Raw genomic sequence first — 20,509 nt, 5'->3', positions numbered from 1 at the left:
GAAAAGAACAAGCTGGTCCACAACAGGCAGATCAGATGTAACATCTTCTTTGCCCTCCAATTTTCTTCACTCTTCTCCTAAAGGCCCTGGTCAAAAACCATTCTAAGTGGAGGAAGACCATCCGGGAGGGCGCTGAGCACCTCGAGTCTCGTCGCCGAGAGCATGCAGAAAACAAGCGCAGGCAGCAGAAGGAGCTTGTGGCAAACCAGACTCCCCACCCAGCCTTTCCTCCAACGACGGTCTGTCCCACCTGTGACAGAGACTGTAATTCCCGTATTGGACTGTTTAGTCAACTAAGAACTCACTTTTAGAGTGGAAGCAAGTCTTCCTCGATTTCGAGGGACAGCCTATGATGATGATGATGAAAGGCACTGATTCTTGATGCACCACAGCTTGTGGCTTTCCCAAATGGCCTTCAAGCGTGAGCCTAGGCAGTGTGTGTTAGCAAGATATTCTCCAATGAAAGGTTTGAGAGCTGAGTCTAATTTTGTTGTCTTCCGAAGTCCAATTAGGCTTACTTTCCAGCATGAGTTATTGGTTCATAATCAAGAGCAAGAATGCTGGCTGATTTTCCTCTCTCTAGTCCAGGAGTGCTAAAGCCAATTGTGATTTACTGCTATCACAACTGAAAGGAGCTAACTCAGTGCACGCTGGAGATTGAACTTGGGGCCTTCCTAATTTACACACCCAGTACCTCAGGGGGCAATGCATTTACCCAATAAACCTTTGGAGAAGATTTTCCACTTTACCTTACTTGATACTATTGCCATTGCAAATAAATAAACAGATAAAAGAACAGAAGCATGCACTGCATGAAAAGTCTGTAACCACAACAAATCCACAAATAAGTCATACACAAACAAGACAAATCATCAACAGAAAGTCAAACAGCTCCATCATTCAATCAGATATTAGGTCGCACCTAGTTACGGGAAGGCAACTACACATTGCAAAACTTACAAGCGGTTCTCTGCAGCTGGGAATTCTGGAATCTCCTACTACTAATGAAGGTTGAAGATTGCCGGTTGAATGGCCCTGAAAAATAAACAGATCATGCTTCAGTACTTCAAGAATATAGTGAGCACTCTGAAGTCTTGACATGACACATAAAGATATACCATTACATAACATCTATTTCAAAATCCAGTTTCATAATTACCAACGGTCCGTGTTTTGCATGGACAGTACGTGATTTTAGCTTCTGTTCTCTCTGCTCACCCCGCCCCTCCAACCTGAAAAGATCACTGTTCCATCAATTTAAACCAACCTAGATATAAACCACCCTTGATATATTGTGCTGCAACATCGAGGATGCACAGAAGTGTGAAGACACAAAAGTCTGGATTTTCCTCTCATTGGTGGGCTTGTGGAGTGGTGGTCCTAAAGCCCGCCTATATAGAACTTTTCATCAAGCTGGCAAACAAATAGCAACCGCGGAGGTGCCAACCACTGGTGGGTCCTGTGGACACAATCCCCTAAATGTGTCTTCAAAATGGTGTCAGCAGCCAGACTGAACAATGGGATACGAAATGACTGTAAATGCTTATAAGAACAAAGCATTGTCACAAAAACTAGGGAAGCATATGCATCAAGGCCATATATCGAGAGAAAGCTCGGTAGGAGAGATAAGCGTGTGATCCTCTAACTGAAAACAAAACACAAGGTGGGTCATTATAGCTTTTATTGCCCGGCAAAAAATGGGTGATAGCAAATCAACAGCCCGCTTTACATCTCTCCAGAAGTTGGAAGAATACATTTTCCAATGTGGGCAGTAATTAGTGGAAAATCCAGACCAATGTATTGTGGGGATGTTCACCTGCTCAAACATGTATCGGTAACATTGCCAGAAACAATTCTTAGTCCTTGAAACTTTTTTTATTATTCAGCACAGGTCTTATGGATTCTAATAACATGCTATTACCAGGACTGGAATGGCATATAGTCTAATGGTACAGTTATACTGCCCAAATCAATGCTTAATTGTATTTTTTTTGCATTATACTAAATATCCCATAGGCATTGCTACTTTCATATTGAAAATGGCTTACCTTGGGCAGCCTATTTCAAACACAATTAATTATTAAAGAAATAATTAAATATCAATTATGTTCCTTTAGCCTGGAAGCATCTGATCAGTTTACTAGCAGCAAGAATGCAACAGTGCAAAGTAATCTTCTCAAGGACAGTCAGTTTTCATTCTGTGTACTGTTACCCTGGATCATTGTCACAGTTGGATTAGTCAGTTGCACTTTTGGGCGGTGGGGGGCGGGGGGGTGGTTTCCATCTTTACCGCCTAGGTGTTAAACATTACCTGAACAGAGAGGAAAATCTGGCTTGCCAGCACAGAGGCCACTCGAATTTCCAATCTTTTAAATTAATGGGCAGAAAATCGGGTGCGTTTGGTAAATGGTGTACAATCTTCCCCGCCCTATTTTCCTCTTTGTGCTACACTCAGGCGGTAAAAACAACAATTTACCCCTTGCTTTTGTGAGTCCAATGCAGATATTTCTTGTAATTTCAGTTTAAAAAAAGGATTCGTTTCTGGTGAAGAAATGAAAGTCATGAGCAACTAACGAATAGTTTTTTTAATTGCAGATGTAAGTCATCCATATTTATCTGGGTTTTGTAAAACTATGCGCTTCATTCAGTGAGGGACTCAGAACACAAAGAAAGTAAATTACACAAAATGTAAATGAAAAATAAAATGCCATCTGGAATTCTCATCATTTTTACAGAACGGTAAAGCAGTTGCCGATTCAGAGCCAATAAAATGCTCTCAAAACACAGGCTAGGACAAACGGATAAAATTTCAGGACAACAACTTTTAAAAGCTACTGTACAACAAAATATGTCACTTTGCAGCTCATGTCTTACTCCATATAGTTCCTCACTAGCACAGTCTGTACAGTGCAACTTAAGATACTGGTTGCTTATAAGAGGCGTGGAAGAGTAGCCTACTTGTATCAGTCAGAGTGGATGGGGGGGTGAATCCACACATGGAGCAAAGCTATCGGACATGAGCCTCCAGAAAGCATTATAAAATAAGGGAGTAATCTCAAATACTTTTGTCACACTTATCTGAAAAGCCATCCCTGTGTTTGTTTAGTGTTTGATTGAACCCAAGAACAATGTCAGACTTAGCCGCTGGGAAATTCGATACTGCTGGAAAACAGGCACAGGCACCGCGATATGAGATGTGCCCGCAGCCATTCAAAAAGCACAGGCAACATATCAACTTCCTGCTGCCTGCTAATTATAATGATTGTAGAGGAAATCATAGCACTGAATGCACTGCTGACAGGCTGTGCACTCAGCAGGGGGTGAAAGTTCATGTTGTTGGAAAGAAGCTAGTTTTACTTAAAGGTAGCCTGCTCCTCTTAAAAACAGTCTGCAGCTCTTAAAGCAGAGCTGCCTTCTGCAGATAAAATAAAATAAAATTGCTTCAACACTACGTTGTCTGCACCTCCTAAAGTTGAGCTGCCTTCTGAGATAAAAAAATTAAAATTACTTCAGCACAAGGTGGTCTGCACCTCTTAAAGGTGATCTGCCTTCTGTTGATCAAAAGTGCAAAAGGTGTTTCAGCACTAATACAAATGGCTCAACAGGCCAGAGAAATGGCACCGAGGATCTTGGACACAGGACTCGAGCTTTCTGCAGAGGGTCAGCACTGGAAGGGAGGTCCTCTACTCAGAGGAGTCAAGAAGCCCTCCAGAAAGAAAAAGGTGGGACCAGATCACCAATGCAGTCACTGCCAGCAGTGTCACCCCCAGAGCCTGGCTCAAGTGCCCAAGGAAATTTCATGACCTTAGACGAGTGGTCAAGATCATGAATGCATCTTCAAAAGCTGTCTCCTACCAACTGCACCACTAGCCTCATACATTGCTCAATGCACCACCACCCACATCACTCAATTCCCAACAATCTCCACCAAACACGAGGCACACCTCACCCTATTGGAGAAGACAGTGCTTGGCACGGGCATGGCTGAAGGCAAGGTTGAAAAAATACTAGATACTGGTATCCTCATACATTATCCTCCTTCTCTCATCCCACTTCTCCCTCATCCCACAATCTCTTCTGATTTACAAGTTGCACACGGTGTAAGCATACACATCTTGATTCCCCCTCCCTCCCCTCCCTTCACCACAAACCTACCCTTGTGTCTTCCCCATTTCAGACATAGAAGAAATCCAGCCTGCCCAGCCAGTGGTTGACCAAGAAATAGGAGAGATTGAAGAAGGAGAAGAGGAAACACCATCACGCGATTTCACATTCCCAGCAACCCGCTCCTCGAGATCATCCTGCAAGGCCATTTGCAGTGTCCCCCACTGAAAGTCAGCAGCCTTCCACCAGCCATGCTGCAGCCACTGGGGTAGCATTGCATAACAGCATTAGGATAGACAAGACAGACACTAAGTTAATGCACAAGAGTGATTAGTTGAAATTTTGATGTAATATTGAATGCATATAGTTGGATTGGAAAGTTTGCTTTGTGGTGGCTTTTATTTTAGCTTTGTGGCCAAGAGGATGATGTGCTGGTCAGTAACAGAGGGAAAGTAAGGTGTGGGACAAATGTTGAAAGGGGAATTGGAGTTGTGTTCACTGGCACCGCAAGCGGATGATTCGATCCCAGATATCCCAGGCAGAAAGGAGCTGTCTGAGTTGCCTCCTGCGTTCTGCTTTCTCCTCTTCTGCTTTCTCCTCTTCTTATCGAGTGTTAGCCATGGATCAGTTGGTAGCCTCTGAGTCAGAAGGTTGTGAGTTGAAGTCTGACTCCAGAAATTTGAGAAAAAAAATCCTAGCTAACACTCCAGTGCAGTACTGAGGGAGTGCCGCCTTTTGGATGAAATGTTAAACCGAGGCCCCGGATGCTCTCTCAAAGAAGAGCAGGGAGTTAACCCTGGTGTCCTGGCTGATATTTATCCCTCAATCAACATCACTAAAACAGATTATCTGGTCACTATCACATTGCTGTTTGTGGAAGCTTGCTGTGCGCAAATTGACTGTTGCGTTTCCTACATTAGAACCGTGACTATACTACAAAAAGTACTTCATTGGCTGTAAAGCACTTTGGGTCATCTGGTGGCCATGAAAAGTGCTACATAAATGCATTGGTGTCCGTGCCTTCAGCTGCCAGACCCTAAGCTCTGGAATACCCTCCCGAAACCTATCCGCCTCCCGACCTCTCTTTCCTCCTTTAAGATGCCCCTTAAAACCTACCGCTTTGAACATACTTTTGGTCATTTGCCCTAATTTATCCTTATATGGCTTTGTGTCAAATTTTGTTTTATAACGTTCCTCTGAAGCGTCTTAGGGTGTCTTTCTAGTGATACATTTTGGTAGAAAGAATGAGGAGAGGACATATAGACTAAAGAATACAATCCTAAAGGGAGTGCATGAACAGAGACACCTAGGGGTATGTGTGCACAAATTTTTGAAGATGGTTGGACAGGTTGAGAAAGCAGTTAGAAAAGCTTACAGGATCCTGGGCTTCACGGATAGAGATATAGAGTACAAAAACATGGAAATTATGATGAACCTGTATAAAATACACTGGTTCGGCCTCAACTGGAATATTGTGTCCAATTCTGGGCACTGCACTTTAGGAAGGATGTGAAGGCCTTAGAGAGGGTGCAGAAAATATTTACGAGAATGATTCCAGGCATGAGGGACTTCAGTTACGTGGAAAGACTGAAGGAGCTTGGGTTGTTCTCCTTAGAGCAGAGAAGAATGAGAGGAGATTTTATAGAGGTGTTGAAAATCATGAGGGGTCTGGACAGAGTAGATAGAGAGAAACATTTCCCATTGGCAAAGTGTCGAGAACCAGAGGACACAGATTTAAGGTGATTGGCAAAAGAACCAAAGATGACGTAAGAAAAAACTTTTTTACATAGCAAGTGGTTAGGATTTGGAATGCACTTCCTGAAAGGGTGGTGGAGGCAGATTCAATCATATCTTTCAAAAGGGAGTTGGATAAGTACCTGAAAGAAAAAAAATTGCAGGGCTACGGAGAAAGTGCAGGGGAGTGGGACTAGCTGAGGTGCTCTTGCAGAGAGCCGGCACGGGCTCGACAGGCTGAATGGCCTTCTTCCATGCTGTAACCATTCTATGATTCTATTTTTTACTGCTGATTCCTTCTCTTCCTCCTCTTCTTCCTCCTCTTCCCTCTGCGAGCAGCTTGTCTCGTCTGCCATCTCTGCTTCATCTCCATGTGATGCTGCAGATCAAGGTGAACTGTAACTCGAGCCCCCGGAACTGAGAGCAAGTGATGTTCTGAGAGGCCTTCCTTTAAGAGCCAAAGTCTTGCAAATGTTCAGCAGAACTCTCTGCACACTTCAATAACTTTTTTAATGTATTACTCCAATAAAATGTAAAGAAACCAGTCCAAAAGCAAAAATCTAAACTTACATGAAAATTGTGTGTGTCCCTTTATGAAGCACTGGCAGTGGTTCAATTGTCCTGCTGCACGCACATTCTTCTGTGCGTGGTTTGGAGAGGGCGTTATTAAGAGCGGCGATGTCCAAAATCCCAGATTGTGCATCAATTCAGCATTACACGCTAAATGACGTTACAATCTGGATCATTTAAATATGCAAAGCGAGCGCAGGCAGCGGCAGTGCTGTCGGCCTGCCCAAAATGTTGCGTTCTGCGCCGGAGGTAGGCGGCCGTCAATCTTTCTTCCAGACCTGCCTTAACGGCCGGCGCGAATGCCTCCAATTTCCTGACCAGCTAATCTCTAACCTACTTTGAAAACTAAAGTCAAATAGTTGCAATCCTATTTAAATTGTTTATAAGGCAACAATGCAGCACTAACTACATCACCAGCATCAGCACCAATGCTTCAGGCAAATTCCACAGTGGTTGCCAGTGATGAGTACAGCTACTTATCTGTACTTGCAGTTAAAGTTATTACATTTTCTGCACTTCAGAAATCATCATTCAGTCAGTCGTCAAAACTTCCGGACTATGAGAAATTTGGATCTGTTCATTTGAATGCAGGTGTACCTGCTGACAGTTGTTAGGATTCCAGAGCAACCACTCTTCCCAATGCTGCCGTTTACCAAGTCTCACCAAGTTCACATGTGGGATTTACCAAAGTTACCCGTACCTCCAACTTACACAGAGCCTACAGCTACAGGATGATAACACCAGTGCCAGCTTTACAGCAGCTAAGCGACCACCAATGTGCTTTTGAATTACAGAGGGTCATGATCATATAACAAAATGATAGCCTTATAAAAAAGCTAGTTCCAATTTAGAGAGATAGTGACAGCTCTAATTAAAGGAAAACAAAAGACAGTGAAAGATAATCTTTTGCCTTTGATTTCTAAAATGAATAATAATGTTATATGTGTCCCTTTCATGTTCAGATGAATTAAAATGTTGACATTAATATTAAAATGTATTAATGGAGAGTTTCAATGGTGAAAATGAAAGTGACAATTTTTATTAAAGGATGAAAGCTTAGGGAGCAGGCTAGGTAAAATGTTGTTGACACTATGTATAAATTCTCCTGGGTTATTTGAATCATAACATCGTCAAACCACAGATTATTTTTGTAATGTCTGTAAGCTTGTAATGTTTGTAGCTCCATACTGTGGATGTGGACGTATTGTGTACTGCAACGGCAGAGTTACTAATTAAACAGAACCAGGCAGATTCCGGAGACTTCCGAGAGAGCTGCCTGCCATGTAGGAAGCTATGTGTGCTTGTGCTCTGTGAATATATCATATTTGGCAATGAAATGGGATTTTTCGGATGATTTAAAGCTTAAATTTTGTTGGGGAAGGATTCGGCCAGCCGACAGAGAGACTTTGGAAGTTTCTGTCTTTGGAAAAAAGCTACAAAATCCGAGGTAAAATACAGCACACAGTGTGAACAGCTAGAGATTAAAATGGCAGGTGTAATCAGACATTTGGGGGAATATAGACACGACCGGGAATGTTTTAAAGCATATGTGGATCGGCTAGAAATGTATTTCACTGCAATCGAAGTTCCAGACAATGCAGTCCAGAATCGGGCTGTGTTGGAACGTAAGAAAGCGATCTTCTTATTGGAGGCGGGTCCGGCATTGTACGAAACCTTTGTAAATCTGCTTGTGCCTGACGAGCCAAAGGACACAACGCTTAAAGAGATTTTAACGAAGCTGGAGCAGCACTATAACCCCAAACCTAGAGATTGCTGAAAGCTATCGTTTTGGGATTCAGAATCAAAAGGCTGATGGAAGTATCAGTGATTACATCATAAAAAAGCTATCGATGCACTGTAATTTTGGAAACTTTCAAAACCGAGCATTACAGGATCGTTTTGTTTGTGGGGTGAAAAATGATGCGATTAGAAGGAAGTTATTGACGACGGATGACTTGACTTTCGGGATTGCTTGTCAGACAGCGAGGTCGATGGGCATGGCCGAGCAATATTCCCGAGAATTAAATAATGATTACGGTCGTCAGTCAACCGAGGTAAATCACCTGCAGGTTCAAAGTAAAAGATGGTGGGGGCCCAAAGTCTCAGAAACTGGAAATTCTAACAGAGCATCGAAGTCATGCTATAGGTGCCTGGGACAACACATTGCTCAAAGTTATCCATATGTGAAGGCAGAGTGTTTCTTCTGCAGAAAGACTAGGCATCTTGCGAAGGCATGCCGACTGAAGGGTAAACCAGCTTTCAAAGCTATGAGTCCAGCGTTCAAAGCTATGAGTAGAAATCCCAAGAGATTACATAGCATGGAAGAACAACAACAGGATGAGGAGAGAGTTACACATCATCAAGAGCACGAGGTTAACGGACAGCGATTCGAAATGCATCAAAATCCACGTCGATATTGCGGGGTTCAAGATACCAATGGAAATTGACACAGGTGCATCCGTGAGTGTAGTACCGGAGTTGCTGTACCTCGACAAATTGCATGATTTCCAACTGGAGAAATCCAAGATAGAGCTGCAAGGCTACTCGGGAGAGAAAATTCCTGTGGTAGGTCGTATCACCGTACCGGTGAAATATAAAATCAATTTCAGAACTTGCCTCTAATAGTAGTGAAAGGAGATAAGTCTGCCTTACTAGGAATAAATTGGTTGAGCTCACTGAAGCTGGATTTTCTGTGTGGAAGCGAGATTTTCATCAACGGATGAGGTTATCAAGAAGTATCCGAAGGTGTTCTGCGAAACAGGCAGTCCGATCCAAGGCTTCAAGGCGAGTGTCAGGGTACAGAAGGACGCTAGATCGGTTTGCTACAATCCATGTTCCGTATCATATGCACTCAAGGAGAAAGTTGAGCAAGAACTCAAAAGACTAGAGACTGAGAACATTATTTTTAAGATAGATCGATGTAATTGGGCTACACCCATTGTTGTTGTACTTAAGTCTGAAGGTAAGGTAAGATTGTGTGGTGATTATAAAGTAACCGTAAACCAGGTTCTAGAGGGTAATGTCCCCAATACATTGCCGAATATAGAAGATTTGTTCACAACACTGGCAGGTGGTCAGATCTTCTCAAAACTAGATCTTACAAATGCCTACTTACAGCTTGAACTAGATGAGGAGTCCAAGTCATGTTTGACTATAAATACTCATCTAGGCCTATATCAATTTAATAGGCTACCGTTTGGAGTGTCTTCCGCCCCTGCCATATTCCAAGGGGTGATGAACCAGATTTTGCAAGGTATTGAAGGGGTAGTATGTTATTTGGATGACATACTAATTTCAGCACCAAATAGGCAAATTCATAATAACATATTGAATGAAGTCCTCAAACGGCTAGAGAAGCACAGAGTACGAGTGTCTGCTCATGTGTCAGTTATTTAAAAACTCAGTGGAGTACTTAGGGTACAGAGTAGACAAAGATGGTTTACATCCGACCAAGGAAAATTGGATGCAATTAGAAATGCACCCACTCCCAGGAATGTCACTGAACTTCGTTCATTTTTGGTCTTTTGAACTATTATGGGAAGTTCCTACCAAATTTGGCTACCGTATTACATCCACTGAATGAACTTTTAAAAAAACAGATCCATTGGAAGTGGTCAAAAAAATGTGATACAACATTCAAGGACTGTAAAAGCAAATTGGTAGAGAGCACCATGTTAGTTCACTATGACATATCTAAGGAGATCAAGCTAGCATGTGATGCCTCTCCGTATGGAGTTGGGGCAGTGATCTCTCATGTATCACGTAGTGGGGAGGAGAGACCAATTGCTTTTGCTTCACGCAATCTCAGTGCCAGTGAAAGTAATTATGCGCAAATTGAAAGGGAAGCTTTGGCATTAATTTTTGGGGTCAAGAAGTTTCACAAATACTTATATGGTCGTAAGTTTACCATCGTTACGGACCATAAGCTCCTAACAGTAATCTTCCATCCAAAGTCCGCAGTTCCAACATTAGCTGCAGCCCGAATGCAGAGATGGGCTTTGATTTTGTCAGCATATACATATGATATTGAATGCAGACGATCAGCTGATCACAGTAATGCTGATGCAATGTCTAGATTGCCTTCCCCATCACAAGTTACCCCCGATAGGGAAGAAGTGTTTTATTTTTCATACATTGATGAACTGCCAGTCACAGCTGAAGAGATTGGTAGAGCAACCAAACGTGACCCAGTGATGTCAAAGGTGTATGAGTATATTGCAAATGAATGGCCAAACCAGGTAACAGACAAAGCTACACATCCATTCTTCATTCATAGGAATGAATTATCAGTCAATGAAGATTGTATCATGTGGGGTGCAAGAGTGGTTATACCAAATAAATTCAGGTCCAAATTATTAGGAAACCTCCATGACCAGCACCTGGGAATGTGCTTGACCAAGAGTTTTTCACGCAGTTATTTATGGTGACCAGGTCTTGAAAAACATAATAGAGTACATCGTGAGTCAGTGTACTACATGTCAATCGGTAAGCAAGCAACCACCACCAGTACCATTACGGTCATGGAAATGGCCTCCCAGGATGTGGCAAAGGCTACGTATTGATTTTGCTGAGTTAGAAGGACAACAATTGTTCATTGTGATTGATAGCCATTCAAAGTAGGTTGAGGTGTTTCCAATGTGGAAAATAACAACAAGTAAAACATTGGACATTTTCCAAAAATTATTTTCTTCATTTGGCCTCCCTGAAGAGATTGCTTCAGATAATGGACCACAATTTCGTTCAGAAGAATTTGCACAATTCACGAACAAAAATGGTGTGAAACATACCAAGGTTCCACCATACCATCCTGCTTCGAATGGTGCAGCAGAGCACACTGTACAAATTGTAAAACATGCCCTCATAAAACAAATGTTAGATCCTAATCCAAGGAAACAACAGTTGTCATTGGATCACAAATTGGCTAATTTTTTGATTACATATCGAAATACTCCTCATACAACTACTGGTAGAACACCAGTAGAGTTGTTTCTCAAACGACAGCCACGAACCAGATCCTCGTTGTTAAAACCAAATTTGGCACGGTACGTAGAAGAGACACAATTAAGACAGAAAGAGAATCATGACAAAGGTAGAGCAAAAGAGAGAAGTGTGAAATTAAACCAGAAGATGAGAGTGAAGAACCATCACCATAAATGGTTAAAGTGGTTACCAGGAAGAGTGGTGAAGATATGTGGTCCTCGCACATATTTGGTAAAGATGTTTGATAATGCACAGGTTAGGTTTGTTCATATTGATCATATTTTACCTACAGACATGGAATCAGATAGTTTTGATACACCAGTAGCAAATCCTAAATCCAATGTACTGGAAACAAATCCAGGAGAGAATCAGAATGAAAGTCTGAGTCCGAGTTAGGAAAACAAAGAGCCTGAAGTTAGAGTGAGTTCAAATGAAAATCAAGGAAATTCCATGGAGGAAAACGTTCCTCAGGATGAGCCTCGAATAGTTTAAATTCAACACCATGTTTGGAAGGTTCTGTTCGAGAGCGAAGGTATCCTCTTCGAAACAGAAAACAAGTGGTAAAGTTAAATTTGTAAATATGGGGAAAAAAAAGTTTATATCCTGTGTTATGTATAAACATGAAAGTTATGTATGATGTTTGTTATAATAACTTCTTCATTAAGGAGGGAGAAGTGTAATGTCTGTAAGCTTGTAATGTTTGTAGCTCCACACTGTGGATGTAGACGTATTGTGTACTGCAACTGCAGAGTTAATAATTAAATAGAACCAGGCAGATTCCGGAGGCTTCCGAGAGAGCCATGTAGGAAGCTGTGTGTGCTTGTGCTCTGTGAATATATCACAATTTTAATGGCTGCAGAATATAATATGTTCAATAGTGTTTTTTGTTTAACACCAGGCAGCACCAAGAATTTATCTGAAGCCTAGAGCTTCTCTTTCTTATCTGGTTGCAACATAGCTCCTGCATGTATATGTCCATGTCAGCAAACTCATCGCAGTTACCTGTACTGAACCTGCTCTTAATGTTCCTATTATGTTGCTGTTACAAGTATAATGGGCCAGAACTTGCGGTTGGAGGCATACCTCCGAAGTACGGCTCTGACCCCCCAAACCTACTTGCTGGCTGCCGGGCTTCGGAGACTTCAGGTCCTGGGCCTGCAGACGTATGCCTGCATAAAGGCCCATAGATCCCAGGGTCGCAGGCAGTTCAGAAGCCCTCCTATTATATCAGAAAGGAGGATTCCATTGCTGTCATTTCTATAAAGAATCCCCTAATAACAATGGAATCCCCAAATAATTAAAGAATTTACACAATTCTAATAAAAAAAAGTCCCCATTTTCACATTTAATTAAAAGTCCCTTTAATGAAGCATTTACAATAAAAATCTAATTTTTTTGAAAAAGTATTTTAATTTTTTAATCCTGCCAAAATTTACATGAACTCATTTTAAATGTTTGTGGATCATTTTTAATGTTTACATTTTTAATTTAACATTTATATTAACTGTTACCAGATGTAAGGGATTCTTGGGCATTTGATGGACAGTGGTTGGGAAAATAGCCCAACTCTGCACCAGCGAAAGTGATTTTTCTTGTGGTTCGGAGGATTTGTCAAAGCGAACCTTAACAGATCGCAAGCTCCGGGTTTTCGCGCATGTGCAGCACATGTGGAAACCCAGGACTTGCGAGGCCTTTTACAAGGCTTACGACAGCGTACACCATACGACGTCATCAACCCCGCAAAATCCGGGCCATTAATATGTTTATTTTCCATTCTACCTCTTTGCTAAAGCAAGACAGCCATGGCTCTATTTCTGAAGAAGAGTAGTAACAATTAACATTTAAGTTATTACATTGATGGACTAACTTTATTTTTCTTGTTTAAAATATTTCTGATTAGTTTAGTGGTTAAAAAAAACAAAGACTTGCATTTATATAGCACTTTACACAACCACTGGATGTCTCAAAGCACTTTACAGCCAATGAAGTACTTTTGGAGTCTAGTCACTATTGTAAAGTGCAAAATGCAGCAGCCAATTTGCGCACAGCAAGCTCCTACAATCAGCAATGTGATAATGACCAGATAATCTGTTTTTATTATGTTGATTGAGGGATAAATATTGGTCAAGACACCACTTTTAAATAGTGCCACGGGATCTTTTAAGTGCACCTGAGAGAGCAGATGGGGTCTCGGTTTTAACATCTCATGCAAAAGACTGCACCTGTGACAGTGCAGCTCTCTCTCAGCACTGCAGAGTAAGCCTAGATTTTTTAAGTGTTCAAGTCCCTGGTGGAACTTGAACCCACAACCTTCTGACTCAAAGGCGAGTGTGCCTTTTGGCTAAGATCATGCGTAACTGACCTGACAGGGGAGTAACCACCATAACCCCAAGGTGGTTCTCCCTGGATCAGGAAGGTATATGCTTGCTTTTTTGGAAATAGGTGGGTGGGGTGGCTTGACCCATCCACCTCCACGGAGGTGTGTGGGGGACCTGACCCATCCACCTCCATGGCACGAACCTGGTATTGCAGTACTTCCAGGAACGGTGCAGTGGCTCTAGGCCTTTTGGCTAAGAGCATTGGCGCAGAGTGATCCTTGAATGGGCCCAAGGTGACCTCTGGCGTTTGTGATTTGACAAAGAATTGGAACGATTGGCTACGAATTTCAAAAAAAAAAAGGCGAGTGTGCTACCCACTGAGCCACAGCTGGCATGCTAGAGTTGACTATTAGTGATATTAGTGGACAAACACTTTATCTCCTACTTTAACAAGAGTGTCTTGGGTTAATACATCGAACATATCACCAACAGTAATCTTTTAGTGGCATACAGGAAACAACAAGACGGACTTACGCTAAATTAGTTGTTTCTGCCTATTGTTCTCATTTGATGTAGTGAGCAGTGAAAACAAAAATAGCAGATCATAACATCCACAAAATCACACTGCTCATGCCAATGTTGTAACCATTTCTGCTAAATTGGAGCACATGTTCCATCTTATTTCCTGATTGTCTCTTCGTGTTGTTTAGATTAGTAACTTATATATTCATTTACGGTAACTGTTTCTTGCACAAGCAGTTCAAACCCCACAGGAAGAGTGAGTCAAAGTACTGATGGGACAGCAAAACACCAAACTGTATTCAGTGCAGCTTGTGATACTTATGTCAATCTGTGCCTGTGTACATATACAGGATAAGGAATAGGAAATAGCACATTCGTGTATGACAAGCAGCAATGATGCTACAATAACCAAACAGGAAAAATAAAACAAAAGTCTCTCAAATAATTAGCCAACCCAACCCAACTTCTTGATCAAAGGAGTACTTGCACGGAACAATTTTATTATTTTTCACAAGATTCATTCCTCTTAAAGATATATATATATTTTTGAACCACCCCTTATAAAGGTACATTTATAAAATTAATACAGTCCAACCCTCTTATGTCAACATTTTGGGGCCATTCTAATTTTTTCGACATAAGAGGTTCCCTTTGAATTGATGTTAAATTGAGCAGACAGCCTGCTAATAACAGACTGAGCACCAGGACACAACACTGCAAGATCAGCAAAGTGGTGACAATAATTTGACAGCCTAACAAGGCTCTAATAAGGCTTCTTACTTTTTGCTAATTCATTTTTGGAGGGACGGAGTCCTCTTAGCAGTGCTTACAGGAGGGAAAAGGCAGGATGAAAGAGTTTGTTAGTCCGGCTCGGGCACTGTTTGTTTATAAGTGTAAAGAAGGGACTGGTGTGATATATTCTCTACAACATCACAAACACACACTTACAAGATGGCTCTACAGGAACGTGATGCTTTTATTGTAATTACCTGAGCAGTTGCATTACCACAGTAGTCCACTAGGTGGAGCAGTCCACTAGATGGAACTATATTACACTTCTCCCTCCTTAATGAAGAAGTAATCATAACAAAATAATTATTATACATAACTTGCATGGTTATACATAACAAAAGATTTTGCCATATTTACAAATTAAACTTAACCACTTGTTTTCTGTTTTGAAGAGGATATCTTCGCTCTTGAACACAACTTTCGGAAACATGATATCAAACTTAGACTCATTCTAGGCTGAGCCTGAGGAGAACCTCCAAGGGCAACCGTTGATCTACGTTTTGACTCTCCACAACTTCAAACTGTTTGTCTGCCTGACTCAGATTCTGACTTTCTCTTGGACTTGTTTCTAGTACATCTGATGTAGGATTTGCTACTGGTACTCTACTTGTAACAAGACTATCTGATGAGTCAAAAGTAATCAAATCATTCCAACTTTCAACGCCTTCCTCATCTGTAGGTAAAATATGATTAATGTGAACAAACCTAATCTATCCATGATCAAATATCTTGACCAAATATGTGTGAGGGCCATATATCTTCACTACTCTTCCTGGTAACCACTTTGACCATTTATGGTGATGGTTCTTCACTCTCACTTTCTGATTCAATTTCACACTTCTCTCTCTTACTCTACCTCCATTATGATTCTCTTTCTGTCTTAATTGTTTCTCTTCTACTGATCGTGCCAAGTTTGGCTGTCATTTGAGAAACAACTCTGCTGGTGTAATAGTAGTTGTATGAGGAGTATTACGAAAAGTAATTAGAAAGTTAGCCAATTTGTGGTCCAACGACAACTGCCATTTCTTTGGATTTGGATCTAACATTTGCTTGATAAGAGCACGTTTTACAATTTGTACTGTGCGCTCTTCTGCACCATTTGAAGCCGGGTGGTACGGTGGAACCTTGTTCACACCGTTTCTGCTCGAGAACAGTGCAAATTCTTCTGAACAAAATTGCAGCCCATTATCCAACACAATTTCTTCTAGGAGGCCAGGTGAAGAAAATAATCTTCGCAAATTGTCTAATGTTTTACTTGTTGTTATGTTCCACATCGGAAACACCTCTACCCACTTCGAATGTCTTTCAATCACAATGAACAATTGCTGTCCTTCTAGCTTAGCAAAACCTTTGCCATAACCTGGGAGGCTATTTCCATGGCTGTAATGGTACTGATGGTGGTTTCTTGCTTACCGATTGACATGTTGAACACTGACTAATGATGTACTCTATATCTTTATCTAGACTTGGCCACCATAAGTAACTGCATGCAAAATTCTTGGTCAAACACATTTCCAGGTGCTGGTCATGAAGATCTCCCAATAGTTTGGACCTGAACTTATTTGGAATAATTACTCTTGCACCCCACATGATACAATCTTTATCCACTGATAATTCATTCCTACGAACGAAGTATGGATGAATATATTTCTCTGATACCTGGTTTGGCCAGCCATTTGCAATGTAATCATACACCTTTGGCATAACTGGGTCATGTTTGGTTGCTCTACCAATCTCTTCAGCTGTGACTGGCAGTCCATCAATGTATGAAAAATAGAATACTTCTTCCCAATTGGGTGTAACTTGTGATGGGGATGGCAACCTAGACATAGCATCAGCATTACTGTGATCAATTAATCGTCTGTACTCAATGTCATACATATATGCTGACAAAATCAAAGCCCAACTTTGCATTCGGACTGCAGCTAAAGTTGGAACTGGGGCCCTTGGATGGAGGATTGCTGTCAGGGGCTTACGGTCCGTAATGATGGTAAACTTACAATCATATAAGTATTTGTGGAACTTCTTGACCTCAAAAATTAATTCCAAAGCTTCACTTTTGATCTGTGCACAATTACACTCACTAGCACTGAGAGTGCATGACGCAAAAGCAATTGGTCTCTCCTCTCCACTATGAGAGATCACTGCCCCAACTCCATATGGAGAGGCATCACATGCTAGCTTGATCTCCTAAGATACATCATAGTGAACTAAGATGGTGCTCTCTACCAATTGGCTTTTACACTCCTGAAATGCTGTGTCGCAATCTTCTGACCACGTCCAATGGACCTGTTTTTTCAATAGTTCATTCAGTAGATGTAGCACTGTAGCCAAATTTGGTAAGAACTTCCCATAATCATTCAAAAGACCCAAAAATGATCGAAGTTCAGTAACATTCTCGGGAGTTGGTGCATTTCTAATTGCATTCAGCTTTCCCTTGGTTGCATGTAAACCATCTTTGTGCCCTAAGTACGCCACTGTGCTTCTCTAAGCGTTTGAGGACTTCATTCAATACTATTTCTATCTTCTAGTGAATTACTGAAATAGTGACATCTGGAAGCCAATTCAGTTGCTCTATACATGTTTGTAGATAAGAACGTACTGTTAATAATAAAACAAGGGGCAGCAGCAGTGAGCAGCTGACCGGCCGACAGGGAGAGCTTGAGACGATGGTCGGAGCAGTCCTTCCTCCTCTGGCTCACTGTGCGGCCATCCGCCCTCTTGCCTTGCAACAAGTGCTACCATTGGCCACCCCACCACCACGCGCCCGTCTCCCCGGGTTACTGATCACGCGCAGGGCCGCTGATGGTTTCTTTTCTAATTTCCCGCTCCTCCTGGGTCTCAAGCGCCTTCCGACAGTCACTCACGGCTTCGGCGGCGCCTCTCTCACTGATATCTGAAAGGTGTTTGTGTCCGCATATGTGTGTGAAGGGAACAACTTAAACCGGCAAGAACACGAGCCGTGCTAGCTTTTAAGACCGTGTAAAAACAATTGCTGTTTGAGAGTTCGGTGATGGTGGCATCAGATTTTCCCGAGCTAAGGCCTCTCCTGGACACCTGACTGCCCATCTCTGCCCGCTTCGCAGCCAGTGAGCAGGCGCGTGCACGCACACACACACACACACACACTCAGAAAAAGTGGAAAGCAACTAGATTGTGGAAACAAGCGTTGAACTTTGGAATCCTGAATCCGAAGGATGACCAAACTTAAGGACTGAAAACTGTGACTGAAATATGTTTAATTTCAGGCTTCTCTGAGTGGAGTATTTCATGGAAAAGATGAAAAAGTTTAAGCGACGGTTTTCTCTGACCTTGCGTGCCAGCCAAACAATTGATGAGTCTCTGTCTGAGCTTGCAGAGCAAATGACTATTGAAGAGAACAACAGCAAAGATAATGTTGTTAGAACACTATATTCAACAGCAGCAAAGAGAGTGACTGGATTGAATGTCACCAAGATCCAGGTCACTGATTGGAGTGTGATGCAGGTACAGCAGGAGTGGCGAGGTCAGGGCAAAGGACGGCGAGTGATCGTGGAGCAAAGTGATCAGGGCCCAGGAGAGACGTGAGTTCGGGGCCCAGAAGAGGCATGGGCCCAGGGGCAGCACGGCCAAGCCACACTGCGATATGTGTGCGCACTAGGTCCGTGCAGCAGAGCTGGTCTCCAGTCGTCTTGGTTAATCCTTGCCACTGGACCAAGATCTAGCTCTGTCAAGCCCATGTGGTGGCTGGTGTGCAATGGCCACCACATGTTAAAGAAATGCATACACAGGCATCTTCCCCCTTCAAGATTTAGTTCTGGACCTGGAATATTAGGTCCTTCATGAAACACCTGTGAACTTTTTGGCATGGAAACAAGTTATCCTCGATTCGAGGGATTGCCGATGATGATGTCATTCAATATGTTATGGATTTGCCTGTTTCGTACTGAAATTAGTATGTCATCTAAATAACATACTATCCCTTCAATGCAAAATCTGGTTCATCATCCCTTGGAATATGGCAGGGGTGGAAGACATTCCAAATGATAGCCTATTAAATTGATACAGGCCTAGACGAGTATTTATAGTCAAGCATGACTTGGACTCCTCATCTAGCTCAAGTTGTAAGTAGGCATTTGTGAGATCTAACTTTGAGAAGATCTGACCACCTGTCAGCGTTGTAAACAAATCTTCTGCATTTGGCAATATATTATGTAGATTACCCTCTAGAACCTGGTTTATGGTTACTTTATAATCACCACACAACCTTACCTTACCATCAGACTTAGGTACAACAACAATGGATGTAGCCCAATTACGTGGATCGATCTTAGAGATAATGTTCCCAATTTCTAGTCTTTTGAGTTCTTCCTCAACTTTCTCCTTGAGTGCATATGGTACGGGACATGGCTTGTAGTAAACTGGTCTAGCGTCTTTCTGTACTCTGACACTCGCCTTGAAACCTTGGATTGGACTGCCTGTTTCGCAGAACACCTTCGGATACTTCTTGATGACATCATCCTTCGATGCAAATCTCATTTCGACACGAAAAATCTCATTCCAATCCAGCTTCAGTGATCCCAACCAATTTCTACCTAGTAAGGCAGGCTTGTCTCCTGCCACTACTAAGAGAGGCAAGCTCTGAAATTGATCCTTGTATTTCACCGGTACGGTGATACGTCCTACCACAGAGATTTGGTCTCCTGAGTAGCCTCGCAGCTCTACCTTTGACTTCTCAAATGGAAAATCATTCAACTTGTCGACATATAGTGATTCTGGTACTACGCTCACGGATGCATCAGTATCGATTTCCATGGGTAACCTGGTTTCTGCAATGTCTACTTGGATGATGATATTCACGAATCGTTGTTAGGTATCCTTGTGCTCCTGATGATGTGTATCTCCTCATCCTGTTGCTTTTCTTCCATGCTATTTAGTCTCTGGGGATTTCTACCTCTAGCATTCAAAGTTGGTTTACTCTTCGATCTGATGACTGGAAATGGTACGAAATTCTTGGGAGTGTTGGTCGGCTATATCCATTGACATAGCTGTCTGAAAAGCTAAATCAAAAGTCAACTACTTTCTTCTGATTGCTTCATTTTTCATCCCACAAACAAAACGGTCACACAATGCTCGGTCCTGAAAATTTTGGAAATTACAGTGAATGGCTAGCTTTTTAATGCTACAATATATTCATTGATACTCTCGTCGGTCAATTGATTTCGTATTACAAAACAATAACTTTCAGCAATTTCCAGGGGCTCAGGACTGTAGTGCTGTTCTAACTTACTTAGAATCTCCGTAAGTGATGTGTCCTTTGGCTTGATGGGAACAAGCACATTTTTCAGGGTTTCATACACCTCGGGGCCTGATTCAGTCAGGAAAATAGCCCGTTTTGTTTCTAACACCACCTGGTTATGGTTTTCATCATCGAGGACTTTGATTATGCAGTTTGCAGTGAAAAACATTTCTAGCCGCTCCACATATGCTCCGAAAGTTTCTCGGTTGCG

The 20,509-nt window shown here is 42.0% G+C and overlaps 1 protein-coding gene across 1 annotated transcript in view; it reads right to left on the bottom strand.

Moving 5' to 3' along the window:
- mctp1a (multiple C2 domains, transmembrane 1a) overlaps positions 1–20,509 on the bottom strand; it is a 979,537-nt gene that overhangs the window by 862,186 nt on the left and 96,842 nt on the right. The window contains exon 4 of the mRNA XM_070884895.1: positions 961–1,035. Within this exon, the coding sequence (XP_070740996.1) occupies positions 961–1,035 (75 nt within the window). The remainder of the gene's footprint in view (positions 1–960; positions 1,036–20,509) is intronic.

The sequence above is a fragment of the Pristiophorus japonicus genome, chromosome 1 (genome assembly GCF_044704955.1).
Source record: "Pristiophorus japonicus isolate sPriJap1 chromosome 1, sPriJap1.hap1, whole genome shotgun sequence".
Lineage (NCBI taxonomy): Eukaryota > Metazoa > Chordata > Chondrichthyes > Pristiophoridae > Pristiophorus > Pristiophorus japonicus.
This window is presented reverse-complemented; position numbering and strand designations above follow the sequence as displayed.